This window comes from Boleophthalmus pectinirostris, unplaced genomic scaffold, assembly GCF_026225935.1.
Source record: "Boleophthalmus pectinirostris isolate CB_2022bp ecotype Guang Dong unplaced genomic scaffold, ASM2622593v1 HiC_scaffold_18, whole genome shotgun sequence".
NCBI classification, from domain to species: domain Eukaryota; kingdom Metazoa; phylum Chordata; class Actinopteri; order Gobiiformes; family Gobiidae; genus Boleophthalmus; species Boleophthalmus pectinirostris.
This window is the reverse complement of record NW_026571133.1, coordinates 45,239,552-45,263,224: the sequence shown is the minus strand read 5'-3', so window position 1 is coordinate 45,263,224 and position 23,673 is coordinate 45,239,552. Positions and strand designations below refer to the sequence as shown.

At 38.9% G+C, this 23,673-nt stretch overlaps 1 protein-coding gene across 1 annotated transcript in view; it reads left to right on the top strand.

The window, feature by feature from the left end:
• The window catches only part of mkln1 (muskelin 1, intracellular mediator containing kelch motifs), a 29,642-nt gene extending 18,890 nt beyond the window's left edge, over positions 1-10,752 (top strand). Inside the window, exons 15-18 of the mRNA XM_020923653.2 lie at positions 942-1,081; positions 1,660-1,762; positions 3,389-3,443; positions 4,490-10,752. Coding sequence (XP_020779312.1) covers positions 942-1,081; positions 1,660-1,762; positions 3,389-3,443; positions 4,490-4,611 — 420 coding nt within the window. The 3' untranslated portion in view covers positions 4,612-10,752. The remainder of the gene's footprint in view (positions 1-941; positions 1,082-1,659; positions 1,763-3,388; positions 3,444-4,489) is intronic.
• The last annotated feature ends 12,921 nt before the right edge of the window (positions 10,753-23,673 follow it).

Sequence of the window (23,673 nt, the reverse complement as noted above, 5' to 3'; positions counted from 1 at the left end):
TTTGTTGCAGCTTGGGCCTTTCAATCCTCCATAAATACACAAAAACACGATACAAAACAATACACTTACAACATGGTGGGGGAATGAAATGACCAGGAGAGGGCAGCAGAGTACACTACAAATTAAAACATGGAGAACTCTCACTCTCTTCCCTGAACTGTTTTGTCTGATAAGTTTCACAAACACTAAAAAACTGTATTTGTTAAATGAGTAAGAGCACATTAGGAGTGAGGAGGATTGTTTAACATTCAAAGGCCTGTACCACGTTTTTTCCATATATTTGAGCAAATTGTGCCTTGCCCCAATACAGTGCTATTATATAAGCATCTCTTGAGGTCAAAATAAGTCTCCTGCATTGTATATTTGATAATCAGGAGGTTTGTGTTAGCATTCTAGTTGTTGTTATCTTTACTGTCACAGCAAAACTCCACTCTGGTCTTTGAGAGTTGTGAAAAGTGCTTTTAAACTCATCGTGGTGAATAATTAGGATGCTGGGGGGGTGGGAAGGAGGTCCGTCACCTGCTTCCCACCTCATGGAGATGTCGTCGCTCTGCCTGGAATGTTCCACAGTATGACATTAAACAGCTCTACCGTACATTTATTCAATTACAGGTGGTTTTACAGCTCAAAAATAGGTATTCTGACTGTGAGCGGGGTCGCCTCTCCACAGATCTGACCTGTCACTTGGTCTGGTTTGGTCTCCATGAAGATAGAAAGGTTTAATGCCATACTGTGAAACATTCCAGACAAAGCAATAACATCTCCAAACGCTCCACCAGAAAAGTTACACAATGCGCCTTTAAACTTGATTAAACATGTTACCGTTTCGTTATTCCCACTGTCCTCTGTATTTCTCAGTAGGATTGGAGATGTTTTGAAGCTTTGTTTTAGACGAGGTAACACTTGAATAATGTTGAAACTGTTGTTGTTTTGTGTTTTAGGTGCATTATTTGTTCGGCGGAAACCCGGGGAAGTCCTGTTCTCCAAAAATGCGTTTGGACGATTTCTGGTCTTTGAAACTCTGCCGACCGTCCAAAGAATACCTGCTTCGGCACTGCAGATACCTCATCAGGAAGTACAGGTACAAATATATACAAGGATTATTTGCAATAGTTACAATAATCATACTGACTTTTTCTCACTGACCCTCTGAAGTTGTATTTGGAGTGGTTCATGTTTGAGTTTTGTCGATCTACCCTCATTTTCAGCTCCACTGGTAAATGCCCACTGTGACGTACATACTTCCTTCTCCACTTTGATGTTCTTAATGGGTGATACTCGTAGGATTGGGCAGCGTTGCGTCGTCTTTTTGCTCTAGTTTGATGTGCACCTCTCCAGGAAGGGCCCACAGCACGCGACGCTTTGTCATTACATTTACTCCCATGTCAGCTCCCATTGGACACCACAGTTTTCTAACGTGGAAGTCAGTGCACTTGTTTATTTTATGAAGTTGTTTTAGATCAATATTGTGTTTTCAAATGTACAAATTATAACAGAATGATCCACGGGGGTCAGAGGTTATAACTACAGAGCACACACAAGCACTACAGGGCGGGTTTAAAGGGGACATATGTAAAAATGCCTACTGCTGTATTTTACTTCATTGGTGATATTGTGTTGTTCTGACCTGTGCTGCCCCCTGGTGGTGTTGTGTTGTAGGTTTGAGGAGAAGGCCCAGTCTGAGCCTCTGTCTGCACTCAAGTATCTGCAGAACGACCTGAGTCTGACAGTGGACCACAGTGACCCAGACGAGACCAAAGAGGTGAGAGGACACTACTACTACATGTACTACTGCAACTACTATGACAACAAGCATATACTACAACCACTACACCACTACACCACCACTACTACTACTACTACTACTATAGAGATGAGACCAAAGAGGTGAGAGAATACTACTACTACTATGACAACAAGCAACATACTATAACTACTACTACACTACTACACTACTACTACTACTACTACTACTACTACCACTACCACTACCACTACCACTACCACTACCACTACTACTACTACTACTACTACTATAGAGATGAGACCAAAGAGGCGAGAGAATACTACTACTACATGTACTACTGCAACTACTATCACAACATGCATATACTACTACCACTACCACTACCACTACCACTACCATTACTACTACCACTACTACTACTACTACCACTACCACTACCACTACTACTACTACTACTACTACTACTACAGCAGTGATGAGGCCAGAGAGGTGAGAGAATACTACTACATCTACATGTATTGCAAATACTACGACTACCACATATACTACCACTACATCGAGACAATTCTACTACTGCATGTACTACAAGTATTACTATTGCATGTATTACTGCAGCAACGACAATGTGACCAAAGAGGTTGTAATACATATTACTGCATATACTACTGCTACACCAACTGTTACTACTCCAGCTATTATTCTATCATAGACACTTCTGCATATACTTCTACTAATACTACTGTTACTATAATACTATTACTACTATGATGAGATCAAAGAGTTGAGATACTTTTACTACTCCTGCCACTATTAAACTGCCCAAACAGACAGCCATCACACTACTGTAGTATTAATATTAGTTAGTACTACTTCATCCTAGTGTGAATACTCCTACTGCTACTACACCTGTTACTGCTACTTAATATCTATAGTTTCATGTTATACAGTCCCATGTTAGTCTCATGTTATATAGTTCTATGGCCTGTGTTCTATAGTCCTGTGTTCTATAGTCTCATGTTCTATAGTCCTGTGTTCTATAGTCTCATGTTCTATAGTCCTGTGTTCTATAGTCTCATGTTCTATAGTCCTGTGTTCTATAGTCTCATGTTCTATAGTCCTGTGTTCTATAGTCTCATGTTCTATAGTCCTGTGTTCTATAGTCTCATGTTCTATAGTCCTGTGTTCTATAGTCTCCTGTGTTCTATAGTCCTGTGTTCTATAGTCCTGTGTTCTATAGTCTCATGTTCTATAGTCCTGTGTTCTATAGTCTCGTGTTCTATAGTCCTGTGTTCTATAGTCCTGTGTTCTATAGTCCTGTGTTCTATAGTCCTGTGTTCTATAGTCCTGTGTTCTATAGTCCTGTGTTCTATAGTCCTGTGTTCTATAGTCCCTGTGTTCTATAGTCTCATGTTCATAGTCCTGTGTTCTATAGTCCTGTGTTCTATACTCCTGTGTTCTATAGTCCTGTGTTCTATAGTCCTGTGTTCTATAGTCCTGTGTTCTATAGGCCTGTGTTCTACAGTCCTGTGTTCTATAGGCCTGTGTTATACAGTCCCATGTTAGTCTCATGTTCTATAGTCCCATGTTGTATTAGTTTAATGCAGAAACTCTTAATATTCCAGTAACGTGTGTTTCCTTTAGTTCCAGCTTCTGCCGAGCGCTTTGTTCAAGTCCAGCTCTGACTTCATCCCACTGGGTAAGAAACCTGCATGAAACTGGAATATAAGAAAAAAAACTCGGCCAGTCTTTTTTATTATTATTTTTATGTCCGCTACATTTTGGTGAAATGTGTAGTGTTTTTTTTAGAGTTAGCGTATTAAATCATTTCTTTGTTCATGTTTTATTAAAGGTACATTGTGTAACTTTTCTGACGGAGGTTCCGTCAAATGCTTCTTGATTGCGATTTTATTGCTTTGTCTGGAATGTTTCACAGCATTAAACGGACCAATTTACAGGTCAGATCTGTGGAGAGGCGACCTCGCTCACAATCAAGATGCCTGTTTTTCTAAATATTTTTGAGCTATAAAACCTCCTGTGATTTAAATAATTGTAAGATAGAGCTGTTTAATGTCATATGGAACATTCAATGACGTCTCCATAGAAACAAGCAGGTGACGGACCCCCATCCAAGATGTTACACAGTGCATCTTTAAAAGTATTCTATATTATATTACACAAAACCAACTCTTGTGAGCTTTAAGTCATGTTCTAATGTTATTATCTCCTCAAAAACATACTGGAGTTGTGTTTGTTTCATTCACTCATGTTTGAGTAACTCTTTATTATTAGTCTGTCTACATCTCCAAAGCTCCAAATGCTCTGCTCCACCTTGTGATGTCATGAAGTGGTTGTTTTCAAGTTAACAGCTCCTTTTACCTTTTGTTCAGTAGAGATTGTCAGTTCCAGGACTGAAATGATCCAAATAATTCTCATGAAGGTGTATGGAGTTTAAAAACACAGTGGAGCACTTCCTGTATTACCACATGACATCAGAAGGTGGAACAGAGTTTTCAGTTTGAGAGAAGAACTCAGCCTGAATGTTCAGGGTTTGTATGTTCAACATGTGTGAATGAAACAAAACACAACTCCAGTGTAATAATTTAGACCTTTAACCTTTAAGACTATTTAAAGTGTAGTTTTTATAAAGCATTCATTTGAACAATTCATTCATTTGAATTTCCTTTGGGATCAATAAAGTGTCTGTTTATCTATTTTTTAAATGAATGTTTTTAATGTGTTCAGGTTTTTCAGACGTGGACCAGACTTATGCCCAGCGGACTCAACTTTTCGACACCTTGGTCAACTTCTTCCCTGACAACATGACTCCGCCCAAAGGAAACCTGGTCGACCTCATCACGCTCTAGCCCCGCCCCTCGCCACGACATCACCACTATGACGTCACTATGACATCACTGGACAGGCTACGCGCTGTTGCTCCTCAAGACGGGAGACCGACCCTATCACGCAACACCTTTTGACAAACTACAAACGTCTATTCAAAGTTTTCTGAATCTTATTGTCTTTTTAAGAAAACACGATTTTCAATTCTATTTCTCTTTAGTGGGTTAGTCCAGAATTTTCTGCTTGTTTCATATAATTCGAAGTAACTTTGGAAAGCAGACAGGAGCAGAGTGTGTGTGAGATTTTGAGTGGCGTTTTTAGCAGCAGGTTTGATTGACCCGCTCCCTGCTAAACCAGTGGTGCAGGCAGGAAGGGGCGTTACCTTCAACAGCCTCGCTCCTGATTGGCTCTGTGGTTGCTATGATACTCGCAGTCAAAATTCTCAGCTCCCAATTTGCTCCTATAACTGCCAGCCTCGATGAGCTTCATGTGACTGGAGCTGAACACTATGGGTGATGTCACACTCACTTAATCCACTTGTTTACACAGTGTATGTCAGAACCAAACCCGACCCAACCCAGCAGCGAGGAATCTGGCGCTGGTCTAGATACACGTCAGATGCAATCTAAAACATCAGACTTTTAACCCGTGCTCAGACGGGCTCAAAGTACAGAGAGCAGCTCAGAGCTGCTCAGAGAGCACAGTGCGGTGGTGTGGTGGTGCTGCTCCGGGTTCTTAACTTTGGGAGTGTGTTTTTGACTGACACCGGAGCCATTCACCTTAATTAATGGATAGTTATGGTGTGAACATGTGATCTCTATTAGAAATGCACCGATCCAGCTCTTTCAGTTCCAATACTGATTCTAATTCTTTATCTGCTGATACCCGATATCACTCGATACCAGAGCAGAGACTGAAAACGGCATTTAATTCCTTAAAACAAAAATAAAATGATCAAATAATAAAATAATAATAATGTGAATGCCAGCTTGTGACTGTAATGTTATTTGAGAGCGACTTGTTTAAAAGCGCAAGTCAGCTCACCTGTTGGAGTTCCAGCTCAGTCATCTCTTTTGGGTCAGATTGTGTTGAATCAAAGATCAGATTAAAGTCTAACTTGAGTATCAGATCTTGAGACAGAGCAGTGTCACTAGTTAGCTTCACCCAACTTAGAAAACGTTGATGACGAGTGTGGGCGAGGCGTAGAGTGGGTTTGACCCTGTGGCTTTGCTCCTGTCTGCTCATCCAAACCAGATTTAAAAGTACACTATGTAAGTTTTCGGTTGGGGGTCTGTCAGCTGCTTGTTTCAGTGGATACGTCGGCTCTCTGTCTGGAATGTTCCACAGTATGACATTAAACAGCTCTACTTTACTATTATTTATTCAATTACAGGTGGTTTTATAGCTCAGAAATACAGACAAAAACAGACATTGTGACTGTGAGCGGGGTTGCCTCTCCACAGATCTGACCTGTAACTTGGTCCGGTTTGGTCTCCATGAAGATAAAGGTTTAATGCCGGACTGTGGAACATTCCAGACAAAGCAATAATGAAGAAAAGACCCTCCACCAGAAAATATACATATAAAAAGTGAACAGAATCCTCCGGCTTACAAAACAAATCAAACTTATTTTACAAACTCTTGACATTTGCTGAAAATTTAACTAATATCTGTCTTTTTATTTCCTTATTTTAAATTTTGAAGATTGAAGACTTGACACTATGCCACTACACTTAATTTTCTAAACCAGATGCCCTTATTTATGTTTATGCTTTATGCTTGTATATTTGATTATTACAAAACAAGCTTCTTAATTTATTCATTTAATTTTGGGTTTACTTTTTAGGTTTGGAGGGTTAATTTAAACTATAGATTTTTAAGAAATGGGTGCTCTACAGACAATATGAATGTAAATAATAATATTGGAAATTTAAAAAACATACCTTTCATTTCTCCATTGACATACATGGCAAAAAGTCTTGACCCACAGCATTAATCTGTGTACTCACCATTTGGATAGAGCACAACAGAGACTGGAATAAAACTTCCCATTCATTTTCCTCAGACTTTCTGAAAAAAAAAAAAAAAAAAAAGTTTAAAAGCTCAGGGCTAATCATCTATGTGATGACTAAGACCACAAGACCTATCGTTTCTTTAAAATTTCTGAAAACTTCATAAAAACGCTAAGTTATTAAAGAATTTTGTGTTTCAAATGTGTTATGGATATCAGTCAGCACGGAGCTGGTTAGTCTCTTTAATATTAGAGTTTTCTGGAAAGTCTGAGAAAAATGAATGAAAATTTTACTTCCAGGACCGGAGCGAGCAGTCACTGTTGAGTTCTGATTTGGTCTTTAAAGTGGAATTAAACGCTAAACCAGCCTTTTTGCTACTAAGCCTTGTATTTGATTGGCAGTTCGACACCTCTGTCCCACATCTTCGCTCAAAGTTCTGCTCAGCTGAGGAGTCGAGAACAAGCCTCAAGAACTGCCCGACAGGAGCTGGAACAAAATGATGTCATTTTGTTGGACCAGCTCTGGGTGCAAGAACAAAGTTGTCGTGATGTATGAATCGGCCCTTAGTGCTCCAGGCTCCGCCCAGTTTATCAGCTTTTAATGTGGTTGTGGGCGGAGTTTAGGTGTTTAGTTCCACTTTAAACTCAAACCAAATGAAAATATCACAAACTGTTAATACCGTGAATCATAAGTTCAAGTTTTGTTGCAGCAGTTACTAAAGACTTCTTAAAGCTGCACTATGCAACGATTCTGTCACATGTTGTCTGGAATATTCCACAATGTGGCATTAAACTCTGCTCTCTCACATTGATTCAAACATGTCAGTTTTTATTGCTGAAGACATTTCTTGTCCTTGTGGGGAGATGTGGACCTTTTAATGCCATTCTGTATTATGGAATATTATAGAGGTGACATCTCCATGGAGACGACGTGAACATTTCAGTCCCTCCACGAGAAAAGTTCCATAATGCAGCTTTAATTTGAATATAGCAGTGTCAATGGCGAAAAAGTAGCATTTATAAAATAATACCACAACTGTGTAATTTGGAACTTGGATCTTGGACCCAAGTTTTGAAAAACATTAGGTCACCATTAGCTGGAAAACTGTTGCTTGCTTGTGGCTGTGTTATTTTAGAGGAACTTATTTAACAGCACAAATCAGTTCACCTCTTGTGGTTCCAGCTAAGTCACCTTTTTCTGTTCAGATTGTGCTGAGATTGTGAAGCTCAGATCAAAGTCTAACTCGAGCACCAGAGCCCCAGACGGAGCAGTGCCTCCAGTTAGCATCACCCCCTAGAGAATGTTGATGACATCAGCTGCAATGAATTCATTTTTGTCAATATAGCACACCTCCATTTTCTATTCACCCAACTTCAACTTTAATTTTGTCTTCCGTAAAACCTTGTAGTATCACCACAAACCATACTCCTATTTAACTGTGACTCTTGTAGCACTAATCGAGACGCATCCACAGACTGTTTCTATAAACGGACACACATAAAACCAAACTCTGTGTTATTAGGCTCTTTTTTCAGACCAAGAATTTGTTTTCATACCTGACAGTTTCGACTGCTCCCTGCGCTCTTCTTCAGATCATCATCGCCGGATTAAAGAGGCAATTGAAATACGGAAACATGCCCACGTGATAAGCTATAAACTGGGACTGGGGGCTTTTTTTTTTACTCTCACACACTTGGGATACTGTTCTGAGGAAGTGGGACTGCAAGTGGCGCTGTCGTCCTGCCTCCTCTGGTAGGAAAACAGCACCAAAACCTGTTTAAATCAACTCAACGACAGCACAGCAACATCATGAGACTCCGAGGAAGAGCGCAGGAGCAGAAAAAACTGTCATGTATGAAAACAAACTCTTGGTCTGAAAAAGAACCTAATAATATAAATTATTGGAAGGCCAAATGAACCTCATTGGACTAAGCCGCTAGCTGCTGTGTTCCAAAGAGGAAGTGAGCACTGGGGGCGCGATTCCAGCTCCATCGACTCGACCAGTTCACTTTGTACTGAAAAAACATCGCCCTCTCTCTGTGACTGCTGCCGTTAGACACATCATTTTGGTCTTAAATGTGCACTATACTTTCTGCTTGAGGGTCCATCACCTGCTTGTTTCTATAGATAGATACGTCATTGCTCTGTCTGGAATGTTCCACAGTGTGACATTAAACAGCTCTACTTTACATTTATTCAATTACAGGTGGTTTTAAAGCTCAAAAACACCTAGAAGAACAGATCTGACTTGTAAGTTGGTCTGGTTCGATCTCCATGAAGATAGCTGGACATGGTTTAGACTTTGATCAGATCCTCTTCTCGCCCTGTCCCAGACCTCATTTAGACCCGGTTCTGCTCCTCCTTGTGGTCCCATTTCAGACCCGGTCCTGGTTTAGGCCCGTTTCTTTGACTGTGCGGCTGTGACGTGGATTTTCCCGCATATTTCTTCTTCTGTGGTGGAGAGAGACTCCCTCAGGACACACGTGATAACAAAAACACAGACCGATTTTTAAAAATGTATATGTTACTGAAGTAAGAGTACTGTTACTTAAGTTTTAATGCCATAATTACATACATACATTACATACATTCCAGACCAAGCAGTAACATCTCCAAGTGTTTGATGGACCTTCCAGCAGAAAAGTGCACCTTTTTAGAATCTTCATAATGTTTGTATTAACCTGCTGAACATGATCCTGGGGTTTTTATTTCACTATTTTATCCGTAAATAAATTCATAATGCAGAACTCGGCTCCAAATTCGCCCCCATACCTGCAGGCCTCGGTGAGCTTCATTTGACTGGTCCACTTCTTTTACACAGTCTGCGGTCCCTGCGTTTTGAATCACCACCATATATAATAATTGTATATAATGTGTGTAAAATAAACAGGAGAATCTATAAATAACTGTATTTATGAGCCCAGAGAAACAGAAGAACTGACAAACGCATCGAGAGCAGTGGGACGAAGTTCAAATTATTACTGCTGATGTTTCTGGTTTGAACTTTTTTTTGCATTTTTGTCGTATGGTTTTGTATGAAAAACGTGCAAAGTTCTGAATAGTTAAAGCTGCACTGTGTAGCTTTTCTGGCATACGGTCTGCCGCCGCCTTGTCTCTGTCGTGGTATTGAGTCTGTTCCCTTTTATCGCAGTTCAGGATCATAGTGTGGAATATTTTAAGGAATTTTAACCTCTCTACCAATAGAAAAGTTACACAGTGCACCTTTAGGGCTTGTATTATTAAAACGAAACACCTGACCATGAAAGTACCACTTGTTAATGATCATTTTGGAAAATATTTAACCCAAATCTTTATTTTCAACTCTCTTTGGGTTAAAATGGTGACACAATACTACACGTTGTAATCCAAAATCTGAATATTAAAGAGGGGGTATGATACAGAATCGATTTTTGAGCTTTCTCCCATGTTCTAACGTCGTCCCCTCATCGAAAACCTGCCTGAAGAGGTTTTGGAGCCATCCATGCATGTTTGAGTAATCTAGCGATCTCTCCCGGGCCCTATTCGAACCCTTTTTGCGGTTACGAAGCTCCGCCCACAAGCCAACACGGCAAATCTCCATAAATATACAAAAACATGATACACTACAACTTCACAAACCTGATGCGATGTGCAGTAGGTTATATCCGGTGATAGTGCTCTGAAGGGGGAGTGATTTAGAGTGGAGAGCAACAAAAAAACAACTAAAACTTAAACATTAATAGTTTTTTTTTTTTTTTGGAGAATACAGCATTTTTAAAACAATAAAAGCAACATGGTGATCTAAAAATGTTAAGAGTTAGGAGTTAACACCCCCTCTTTAAAATTGTTTTCAAACTTTTTTTTCTTAATTTAAATTCTACTTGATGTAATTTATTGAAAACTAAATGTCATTGAAGTTTACGTTTGTGCCAGTACAGAGCCAGATCGCACTTTTGTCGAATGCCAAATCCCCCTTAGTTTAGTTTAGTGTTGTTTTTTTGTCCTTTTTTCCAGGTGAAATTCTTAGTTTAATTCCTGATCTAAAATTTGAAGTTGAATGAAACGATGAGAGATTCTGTCCCTGTGAGTCCGAGCTCTGCTGTAGAGACAGTGAATGAACCGGTGTATTGTATCTAATGTACATAAAGAATAAAGATTGTATTTTGTTCAAGGCTTTGTGTTGGGTTGATGTCTGTGTAAGCAGGTCCTCAGACTGAATCTCTTTACTTGGAGAATAACCAAACATCATCTAGACACTGTTGTTGTGATCAAGACCATTCTGCTCCCACCACAAACTGTTTCCTGTTTGATGGAACAGGTTTGAAACACTGGGAATTCATCCTGTTCTGGGTTCTAAGTCCAGCCAGTTGTTATCACAGACTGTTTTATAGAAATGGACATAGTTAACGCTCTAGCCTCCACGTTCCAAATGGGAAGTTCTCAGCTGCTCTTCTGGTATGGAATAAGAAAGCTTTCAGAAGCTTGTGTGTATTTTATCCATCAGAATACAAATGGAAAAGTTACAACATCAAGAGTTACAAGCACAAAAGGAAATGAAACGATTACACTTTCTTCAAGACAAATACAAATTCACAGACACGACTCGACTCAAAAATACATCATCACTTCACAGGCTTTATTTATTGAGCAGAAGAAATATCGATCGAGATGCCAGAGTTTTGCACCGCATATGGACTAAACCAGGTCTAAACCAGGTCTAAACCAGGTCTAAACCAGGACTAAACCAGGTCTAAACCAGAACTGAACCAGGATTGAACCAGGGCTAAGTGCTGGGACGGTCCATGTAGACCGTCGGGTGACCGCAGGCGAAAGGACCGACAGGGTTCTCCCCTCTCTCTTAAATCCAAGATTAGACCTGGTTTAGACCTCGTTTAGTCCTGGTTTAGACCTCGTTTAGTCCTGGTTTAGACCTGGTTTAGTCCTGGTTTAGACCTGGTTTAGCCCTGGTCCAGTCCTGGTTTAGTCCTGGTTTAGACCTGGTTTAGACCTGGTTTAGACCTCGTTTAGTCCTGGTTTAGACCTGGTTTAGTCCTGGTTTAGACCTGGTTTAGTCCTGGTTTAGACCTGGTTTAGTCCTCCTTATTTAGACCTGGTTTAGTCCTGGTTTAGTCCTGGTTTAGACCTGGTTTAGACCTCGTTTAGTCCTTGTTTAGACCTGGTTTAGTCCTGGTCCAGTTCTGGTTTAGTCCTGGTTTAGACTTGGTTTAGTCCTGGTTTAGTCCTTATTTAGTCCTGGTTTAGACCTGGTTCAGTTCTGGTTTAGACCTGGTTTAGACTTGGTTTAGTCCTGGTTTAGTCCTGGTATTTAGTCCTGGTTTAGACCTGGTTTAGACCTCGTTTAGTCCTTGTTTAGACCTGGTTTAGTCCTGGTCCAGTTCTGGTTTAGTCCTGGTTTAGACCTGGTTTAGTCCTGGTCCAGTTCTGGTTTAGACCTGGTTTAGTCCTGGTTCAGTTCTGGTTTAGACCTGGTTCAGTTCTGGTTTAGTCCTGGTTCAGTTCTGGTTTAGTCCTGGTTCAGTTCTGGTTCAGTTCTGGTTTAGTCCTGGTTCAGTTCTGGTTTAGACCTGGTTCAGTTCTGGTTTAGTCCTGGTTCAGTTCTGGTTTAGTCTGGTTCAGTTCTGGTTTAGACCTGGTTCAGTTCTGGTTCAGTTCTGGTTTAGTCCTGGTTCAGTTCTGGTTTAGACCTGGTTCAGTTCTGGTTTAGTCCTGGTTCAGTTCTGGTTTAGACCTGGTTCAGTTCTGGTTTAGTCCTGGTTCAGTTCTGGTTCAGTTCTGGTTTAGACCTGGTTCAGTTCTGGTTTAGTCCTGGTTCAGTTCTGGTTTAGACCTGGTTCAGTTCTGGTTCAGTTCTGGTTTAGTCCTGGTTCAGTTCTGGTTTAGTCCTGGTTCAGTTTGTATGCAGTGTAAAAGTCCGGCATCTCGATTGATGTTTCTTAATAAATAAATCATAAATAAAGCCTGTGAGGTATTTGATGTATTTTTAACAGTCGAGTCGCGTCTGTGAATTTGTGTTCATACTGAAAAAATGTAATTGTAAATTTTCATTTCGAGATTGTAATTCCTGATGTTGTAACTTTTCTATTTGTGTTCTGATGGATAAAATATACATATATATATTTCATATATGACTGGACTCATTTGAAAGTTTACCAATTTATTTTATGCTCAACCACAGACATATGCACAGATTCTATCCTGTGCACATGAATATTTCTGAAAGTTTTCTTACTCCATATTCCTGCTCCCACTGACTTCCATTAGGATCTTGTGTTCTGTCTCTCTGTTCCTGCTGCTGTGAGTCTCGCCATTTTGGTCTTAAAATGTTCTTAACCCACTCTACATGATATATACATTTCTTTTTTTTTACTATTTTGTCAGTCAAAATAATCCTATTCATAATCCAGAGCCAGATCATTTATGAGTGTGCGTTCATGTCCATTTCTATTATTTAGACCTAAACTTTTCTGCCACGAGTCCCACCAGACTGCACCTCATCTGAACACCATGCACACTTATGTTCTCAAACTACTGCTGGAATGAACTCTTACATAAAAAAAGGCAAACAAATTGAATCACTTGCACTTTATTATTATTTTCACCCTTAAATCATGTGATTTTAATTTAAATACAAAATCAGACATTGAGAGTTTAATTTCAGATTTAGAGAATAAAATACGCTGCATACTGCTTGATTGAAGTTCAGATTTAAACTGTCCTAAAATGAATCAAAATCAAATCTTTAATCCAAATCCAGTCTTTTCTATCAAGTCCCCAAAATGTATAACTTCAAAGTTCAGACATACTGTACATCACGAGTGCATGAGCGTTTAAGAAGGATTACATTCATGGTCAACTTTGTGACCAGGGCTCAGTCTTCATCTTTAACTATGAAGCCGCTCGTTTTTTTTCATCTGTCCATTTTTCTTTCTTCTCATCAGTTTGGCTTTGTTCTTTGTGGCTGTGTGTTGTTTGTGTCAGTAGTTTTGACTTGATCTTCTCTGTTCTGATTGTCGGCTGAGAGTCTGAGGTGGTGGACTTGAGTTTTTGGGATTTACCTTTTCTCGGGAACTCTGTGAATTCTTTCAGATAATCTTCAGATGTTTCAAATACATGTTGTGCAGTTCTGATTGATTTTCCACCCTCAGACTTTGACAGTTGCTGAACAGGAATCAGAGAGTTTCATGATTTAATCTTTGCATCTTCATGAACCTGAATGGCATCTTTGGGTTTCATTCCTTCTGAGTGAGTCATTATTGTAACAATGTGATTCTCCAGGTCTAGTCCAAAGATAGAAGTGATTGTTTGGATATTTATAGAATAACAATTCCGTGTTTATATCTCAACTGTCATCAGTAAAAGCTTCATTTGATTTAAACATGTTCATTACATATCTGGGGACATATTGGGAATAATGTACTTTTTAACATAGGCTAATCGATTATTTCCGTCCCTCTGATCCATTTGTCTTCTCATTCCCTCTAGTATTTTAGCCTTTTCAGTGTCTCCCCTCTCCTTCATCTTCTGAATAAAAAATACCAGATGACAATATGTAGACACTGAAACCTCATTATTAAAAATTACATCCAGCTTCCCAATGGCACAGAAGGCCTCGTCCAGATGCAGGTTCTTGGTTTGTTCGAGGTCTGACATTTCGTTCTCCAGATCCTCCAGCAGAGTGGTTTGTTGAGCACCAGCTGCTCTGTTCTGGTCAAACTTGCCCTTCATTTGACCAACAGTTTTAGTCACGGTTCTGGTCTCAGTCACATATTTCCACTTCTCTTTCACATGATGTTCTGCAGAACATGCTCTAGAACACACAGTGCATCTTCCATCTGTCATGACATCACACCAGGAAGCATCCCAGGCCCAAGTGCATCCTGGGTAATGGCAGGTTTCTTTACATTCAAGACAATTCACAGCCTTGGTGTCCCACCAGGTGTTGATCTTCTCTCTCACTATGTAAGTTTCTGTTGCCTGAAACTGAGTGTCTCTGTTTAGATTTCTATAATTTAACAGTGCTTCTCTGTTTTTTTCATTTGCTTTCTGCTTTTTCTCGATTGAAATAATACGCTCTTTTAGATTTAAAATATAAAGTTTTTGCTGAGTTTGAGACCTCCCATATTCGGTCTGTGAAGAGAAACAGACAGAATGTTACTTGTCAGTGTTATCATGATCAAGTTTTAAAGTGCACATGACCATTCTCAAGAATACTGTCAAGGAATTTAGCAATGACAGACAGTGTCCAGTTTCATCTATTAATTGTGAAATGAATCTGTTATTTTTAACCCAGTTGTCACAATAAAGTGTTTTATTCTTATATTTTATGTTCGTATTGTGTGTATTGTGTAAGTGAGATGTGTGCGTGAGGATAAGTTGTGATTGTACATTAGAAGGCAGCATGAAAGAGCTTGTGTGGAAATCTGAGAGATAAATACAAATATCTACTTTAAACTCACACTTGAGGAGAAATTCTAAACCACCAACCTTCTGAAAAATCAAGTTTGGAATCAAATGCCATATTATGTTTTTATTTTTAATGAAATGTTTTATCCAGTTTACTTTAAAAACTGTATTAAAGTTTAAGCCTCCTTTTCATATGAATTTAATCATTTAAATTTAACCTAAATTTTAACAAGAAACCTTAAAAGAAAGTCTTAACCATTTCTATGGGCAGCAAACATGAAATACATAGAAGTATGTTACCTAGCAACCATAATATTTACCAAAACTAAAATTACACAATAGTTATCATTTAAACAATCCCTTTAACTGATTTAAATGTCATTAGCATTTTACTCACCAGAAACAGTAAAAAATGTTGTGTCCATTTTAAACCTTAGTTAGTCATTCATTTAAGTTTACAAAGAAAGTTTCATAATATTATATATATATATATATATATATATATATATATATATATATATATATATATATATATATATTTCTTTTTTTCTTTTTTTTTTTTAATGACGTCTTGTATGACTACAATCACAATCACATGTAATATTACACTCAGCATGTCTGTGTACCCACTGACCCACACTCAGAGACCATTTAAAGGCTCAGGAAACCTTTGCAGGTGTTTTTAGATAATTTGCTGATTGAATTTGAATTTGCCATGTGACATCAGAACTTTCCAAAATTCTGTTTTTTCACAATATTCAAATTTTCTGAGACACAGAATTTTGGGCTTTATTTCATTCCACGTGTCATGAGTCTATATAATAAATGAGTTTGATATAAAATATTGAACTTTTTCATGATATTCTTCTGCCAGTAGGTAGTGGGATTTGGAGGTGCATGCCAGGACTGGGTGATGACATGCTGTGGTGTCATGCCAGTCATCAAATGAACATCTTTATATTAATTGTGGGTCAATTTTTTTTTCCATTTCTCTATTTAACTCAAACAACAACAAAACAATATTTCATATTTGTGACTGATCAAAATACATTCAAGAAAGAAAGAGTGGTCCTTTTATTTGGGCAGAAAATCAGGGTAGCTACATTTATGATCATGTCATTACAATAAACCATGTCCTGTAAGCGCCTATATACAACAAATACAAACATAATAAGTGTTTTGGTCATAGGTCTTACCTCCATTCTTCTCTTTGCACTTTTCTTTGCGTCAAACCGCTGAGTGGACTCCAGTCTGATTAACACAGAACTGTGGACGGAGTCTGAGTTAAGGCTCCACTGAATTTACCCAGCCACACCCTGTCACCAACAGCATTTGGCACGAATGATTCTTTATACAAACAAACTTACCTTGTTCTTGTCACTGTCAGAAAACCAAACCAAATAGAGATGTTAAAAACAAGAACAGTTTGACTCTAAGAACATCAGATAAAGTGTCTGGTTGCATTTCTTATAGATCTTATTACATAATCATTCAGTGAATGTGTGTGAATATCAACATTTGTTCCAAGACTATCCATTCCATAATTTTGCTTTGCTTAAGGCAGCAGACTAACTGGTGCACTGTTCGGCCCACAGAGGGGTACACCTGCACTCTTTGGTAATAGTAACATTGTTGCTGTTTTCCAAACTTCTGGATTCTTCTGTACGCTCAAATTTAAAATGAGAGATTGGAACAGAGATTATGCTTGCCACTTGTTTCAGTAACTTTGAGTCAATATTATCTACACCAGAAGGTTTTTCTTTACATTCACTGTGGGAGAGGTAGCTGATGGTCTCTGCCATGTGATACACGTGTCACATGACAGAGACTATAAAGGTCAGAGGTGAACCAGGTGACTTCCTTCTTCCTGAGCAGGCCTAACACACGGATATTTCTGCATCTTAACAGTCCAGATCAGAGGCTCAGTGCTGGTTTCTGTTTTTGAGTTTTAGTTGAGTTGATATTGTCAGTTTGGTCGCTGGGTGTGGAGGGGGCTCACTTTAGAGGGTGACCTCATTGATAGTTATTGGTGGTGGTGGCACTTGTAATTGGGTGTTTTCAGTTGTGGTAATGTTTTTTTGTGTTAACCTTGTTTGTTTTTCACTTATAGTATGTCTCCTTCACCCCAGCTTTAGGGTGGAGCCTCATCCCTGCACTGTCATCCTCACCGGTTGAACACAACCTTAACATTTTGTTTTGGAAATAAAAGCTGCTGTATGGCTGTTAGACCCACACACTGACTGGCCTGTTTTGTTATTAAAGTTTACCTGTGGATCCTCCAAGTCTTACATAATAATAATTTGTCTACTTGACTCAATCATTTCAACAGATTCAAAATTACACTTCTTTCCCGCCATAATCTTATTTCTAATGAACATTTCTGCCTTTGTGTTATGTTTTTGATCCATTTCACCTCAAATGTATCAATTTGTATCAATTTTCTCACTAAAATAATGACTTAGTTGATCTTCAAGGAATGATGGAGTATATTTGACATTCCTTCCTAACATATTATTTAGGATACTCCATCATTTCTTGCTGCCATTTTCTTTTTTTTGCAATCAGAATTTCAAAATACAACTTCCTTTTCTTTTTATTCAGTTTAGTCATATAATTTCTCAATTTTCAACACTTGCCAGTCAGATTCATAATTAGAGTTGTTTGCTACTTTTTTTTGCCTCAACTCTTTGTGCCATACATTCCTTCAGTTCAGCATCTGTCCAGCCAGATCTTGTTTTCCTCACTGTTCTTTTTATTAAAGGAGCATGTTTATTACTTGCGTCTAGAAACAGCCTATTGAAAATTTCAACTGCATCATCCTGATTGTCACTCATCAGGACCCTATACTAACTAACATTGCGAACATCCACAATAAAGTTATCTTCATTAAAATGTTTTTACTTTCACTCTTTAGGAACTCTGGTTTTCTTTATTAGTGCTACTAAGTTGTGATCATTACAACCTACCAGCACAGACAGAGCTTTGCTACAAAGATCACCAGAGTTTGTAAAACTATGATCAGTTAGAGCAGATGTTTTTGTGTCCTCAGTCCCACAGCATATTCAAGTCAGTGTAGTCTTATTAAGTCACATACTTCTGTAATGGAATGAAACTTATTTCTTAAAGGACACTGTATGGAGTTCCAGTCGATATCGAAATAAGAAAGAGTTCATTTTGACTGTCACATATGAATTTGCACTGGGTGGATGGTAACAACAGCAAACCAACGCTGGTTTTATCCCTCTCAGGCTCAAATGAAGTTTTAGTATCAGGAAAAATCTGATATTTGGGGAATATGATCATATGGGGCAGTAATATACAATCCTGACTTTTTTTTTGAGAGACCTTCACATCCAGTGTGTTCTGGAATGTTGCAGATTTGGTCCGGTGTTGTAAATTAACACTGAAGACTGAAAATGATATGAACACTAACTTTATTTGTATAACACTTTTCATAACAATGAAAACATAAAGCACAGTGTAACAGCTTTACAGTGGCAGAACAATAACACTTTTACATGTGGTGCTCCAAGAAACAATTTTTATCCATTGTAAAAGCAAAAGTACTTTGTACTTCTGGCAGGTCGTTTGTGTGTAGTCATTCTTGCACAGTCTGCATCGTCCACGTTTATCAGCCTGGATGGGAGAAAAGGCTCCTGAGTAAAAAAAGCTCATAAAATATGGATGTGGAGTCAGTAGATAATTGGCATTTAGCTGTTGCAAATCTGCAACACCTGCCTGGAGAGGGTTAAATGTGGTGTGTGTACTTGAAGCCACAGTACTTCAATATTTAATACCATCAAATCCATTGTCATCTTAACTGGTGTTTGCTCCTGTACATAAACTGCAACCCCACCACCCCTTGTATTTCTGTCTTTCCTATATCTGCTGTATCCTTGTATATTTATTGAAGACTCTTCAAATGTAGAATCCAAATGAGTCTCTGTGGTAGCTAGAATATGTAAATTGCTTTCTAATAGAACATTTATGACATCAGTTAACCTGTTTCTAACATGTTTAGATGTCCCAAATGTAGCCCCTTCTTTGGAAGATTAGTAAAAGGAACCATCCTGGATTATATTGTATAATATGTTCTGATTGATTATTTGAGCCATGCTTAAGTGTTAAGTTTTTCAAGTTAATCAATGTTCTTAATGCACAAAACTCCTGCCTCCTCTGGTCTGCCATAAAGTTTGACATAGATTTTACAGTTGAAAATCCGTACAGTAGCAGCAGTATGTAACAGTAAACAGAGCATCATTTGTTCCAAGAGCAGGTGGACAGCTTGGCCAGTGTTTTGTCCACAACAGGAGTCATGACAGAGATTTAAAAGATGGCTGCAAAAGACCAACATATGTAGAGGGACTTTGTAGGCTGTTAGACTCATTTTGGAAGGTTTGAAAAGTTCACTTCTCCACTCAGAATCCTCATGTGGATGTATCTCAGTGAAATACAAGGAGGTTTCTCTCTGACCTGACCTCTTCCAGGACTGATCATAATAAAAGCACCAAAAATACAACACACCCTCTAATCATTCAGTCCAGCTTGGAGAAAGCCCAGTCTTGTCTGGCTCTGAAGCGACGCACGACTGGGCCTGGTCAGTACTTGGATGGGAAACAGTGTGGGGTCAGTGGCAAAAATGTTCTTTATGTCCTTTAGCAAGACACTTCACCCACACTCCACCCTAGTATAAATGTATTGGTGGTCAGAGGAGTCAGAGGTGCAGGTAGTTGCCTCACTTCTGTCACTCTGCAGCTCAGAGGCCAAAAGGGACAGACTGTGAACAAATGAAAACTAGTCATCTATCTTCTTCTTCTGACCTTATTGGAGAACTCAGAAACAAATGACCACTTTGTGTAGGTCACTGTTTTATGTGCATTCTCCCTAATAGACATACCAATAAACTAAATAATCGTTTATTTATACAAACATTTATTCATGCAATCTGCTGTTTTCCCCACTCTTCAGTTAATACAAACTAATGGAGAAGACTCTAGTTTGCCTCGACTTGAATTAGTTATACTTGAAAGAGGCATAATCAGTACACATCTTAAAGAGGGAGAAATTGTTATAACTTTGTTTTCCTTTGTTAACCTAAACTTGATCACATGCTGCTCTCACTTCCATCTCATAGAAACTCCTCTGATAAAGACGTCCACTGATGATTAAACATCCAAAATTCTCCGGTAACAGAGCTGTGTCCTTCAAACACTTTCCTCATCACAAACACACACCTGGACTTTGTTGTGTCAGTCACACATGTTTAACACACAAACCTGCACATTTAGACTGAGTTATTTTCTCAAACTGAAAACACTCTGTTCCACCTTGTGATGTCATATGGTGATACAGGAAGTGCTCCACTGTGTTTTTAAACTCCACACACCTTCACTAGAATCATTTGGATCAGTTCAGTCCTGGAATCTCTACTGAACTAAAGGGAAAAGGAGCAGCTCATTTGAAAACTACCACTTTATGACATCACAAGGTGGATTAGAGTGTTTTGAGCTTTGGAGATGTAGACAGACTAATAATAAAGAGTTACTCAAACATGTGAATGAAATAAAACACCATTAAAGACAGAAAGTACTATGGAAACTGGACACATCAAACTGTTTCTAAAAGGAATAAATCACTTGTCACATCTCATAAAGACAATAATAAAGAATTGAATGGTGTGGCAGAACTTAACAAAACAGGCACAGGCACAGTGCTGCCCTCTGCTGTCCTGTCCACTAATGACATTGAAATCATTCAAAATCAAGGCAACAGCGCAGCCTAATTAATGTCTGTGACATTGTTGAAGTATCCCGATACTGCTCATGGAGTATTATATAATACTAACCAGAGGTGGGACTTTCAAGTCATGACTTGGACTTGAGTTAGATTTGAGTCACTATTTTTAGGACTTGCTTAATCTTTTAATCTTTTAAGTACTTAGTTTAATTTGCATTCAATAACAATTTAAGATTTTTGAGGGAATTTTGGCTTTTATTAACATCTTGCTGCAGTGTTAAAATGGTCAGTAGAGGGAGCACTTGCATAAGAAACAGCACCAGCTGCAGCACCACAGAAATACATGAGCCTTTCTCTTAAATTGCAACCAATGGAATAAATATTAATATAATAAAAAGGAGCAGGCCCAAAATTGAACCTTGGGGCACTCCTTGCTTACAGTAAAAATAGATTTAAACCCACTAGCTCCTACTTCCTTGGTTTGGTTGAAAAGATAATTTTGGAACCATTTACATGCCACGTTGACTTTCTTCAAGAGAGTTTCATCATCCACTAAATTTAGCTTCAGTTAAATATTTTGATCAATTGATTTTTGGATTCACACCCTCCAGACATTAACTCTTAAAAGTCTGAATGATTATTTGAAGTATTTTCTTGTAAGTATCAGGTAATTATGTCACTGGCCTCTGTTGGGCTGTACATGGGCTTAGTTGGGTGAATATACAAAATCTATAAGTATTCAGATGCTCATCGGTTTTATATTTCAAGTATTTTTCTACTATTATTACTAGCATTATTATTATACTAATCTGTGTGACACTGTATATGTGTTGATGGGTTTGTATTTTGAATTATATTCCGTTACATACAGTGTTCCTTTACAACCTGTCACCCTTGGGTGCTTGCCACACCCTATTTAAGATGGCCACCTGAGCTCTAGCTTTTATGGTTTGGCAAGAAGGACCCCAAAGCAGAGCCAGAATTCAGTCAAGTTTTAAACAGTTTATTTTCCAAACGAGAGGCAGGCTGAGGAGGCAGGGAGCTGCACGACAAAACCTAAAAAACTAACAGAAGACACATGAAATTCACACTTCTCAGCTTTCACTTAAAGTCTGTTCTCTAGGAGGCACTGTAGAACATGTTCCTGATAAGAATGAAAAAAGATCAAAATATCATCTAGGTACACAAACACAAACCTATTTAACATGTGTCTCAGAACATCATTGATAAGAGCCTGGAAAACAGCTGGGGCATTAGTTAAGCCAAATGGCATCACCAGATACTCGAAATGACCAAGTGGGGTGTTAAAAGCTGTTTTCCACTCTTCTCCCTCTTTTATTTGTACTAGATTGTAGGCAGGAGGTCCAACTTTGTGAAGATAGTGGCTTCATGGAGGGAGCTGAAGGCAGAGTCTATGAGAGGCAGGGGATACTTGTTTTTAACAGTTATGTCATTCAGGCCCCTGTAGTCAATACATGGTCTTAAAGATTTGTTTTATCTACGAAGAAGAATCCTGCTCCCACAGGAGACGAAGAGGGTCGGATTAAACCAGCAGGCAACGGCTCGAAATGTATTCCTCCATAGCTTCTCTTTCTGGCTTAGAGAGGTTATAGAGTTTACTGGTAGGTAGAGGGGCACCAGGTATTAGGTCAATGCTGCAGTCATATGGTCTGTGTGGAGGAAGTGACAAAGCTCAGTCCTTGGAAAAAAGGACACACACACACACACACACTCCAGTGGAGTGTATGAAGGACAAGGGAGTTTTGCCCAAGGACACAACCACAGTCTTCATCTGTTGGAGCTAGACCACAGCCTCAGGTCGTTTCTCTTCACTAGTTTTGTGGAGTTTTGCTAAAGCTGCTGCATCAGCTGAGCGGAAATTACATTATATAATTTTCACAAAAGCAATAATTAATTTTAGAATTATTTTAACACAAATGAAAATTGTCAGAGCACAAACCAAATACAAATGTTTCATATCATTTTCTGCTGTTTTGAGGCTGTTTAACATTGTGAGGGGCTGGATGACCATGACCCAAAAGAAAACTGTTCATATCTTAAGAACCAGAATCACACAAATGAAACTTTTTGCAGCACAAACGAAGCACAAAACAGCAGAAATGACGAACACCCCTTTGGGCTTTTTTAGAGCATTTTGGAGCTTCCTGGGGGCTGACTCTAATTTGGCCGTAGCATCACTGTGAAAGGAGTTCATTTATTGACAAAGCTATAAAAGAATCAAGTACAGTGAGGCATTTAAAAAACACAAAATCCAGTGCAGTGTGTTTGTATGAAAAAGAAAAGTAAGTTATTGTGCATAAAAGTGAAGATTTCTGTTGCAATTGATGAATAATTGTGCCTGGACTGAAATGTATGAATCTGAAATGTTTTAAAGTAACTATCAGTGTTGATGTGAAGAATCCCTCAGTCGTCCAGGTACAATCCATGTCCAGGAGAAAATTCAGTTTGTCGACTGGACAAAAGTTAGTTTGGTTGAAGATGTTTTGCAGCTCATCCAAGCTGCTTCTTCACTTCTGCTCAGACGCTGGTAAGTAAATAAGTCTTTATTTATATAGTGCTTTTCACGATATATGTCACAAAGACACTTTACAAAGCATTTATATAGATTCATTATTCTTTTTCTCCACTCCTGGTGATGGTAAACTACTATTGTAGCCACAGCTGCCCTGGGGCAGACTGACGGAAGTGAGGCTGCCAATCTGTGCCATCAGCCCCTCCGACCACCACCATCACACACACACATCACTTTCATACTAGGCAAAGTGTCTTGCCCAAGGACACAACGGCAGTTTTTGTGACTGGCGCCTCCTGTGGCTCCTGATTTTCCCAGTGTCTCCATCCAAGTCCTGACCAGGCCGGGCCCTGCTGAGCTTCTCAGATCTGATGGGATCAGGCTTTGACAAGCAGGTATGG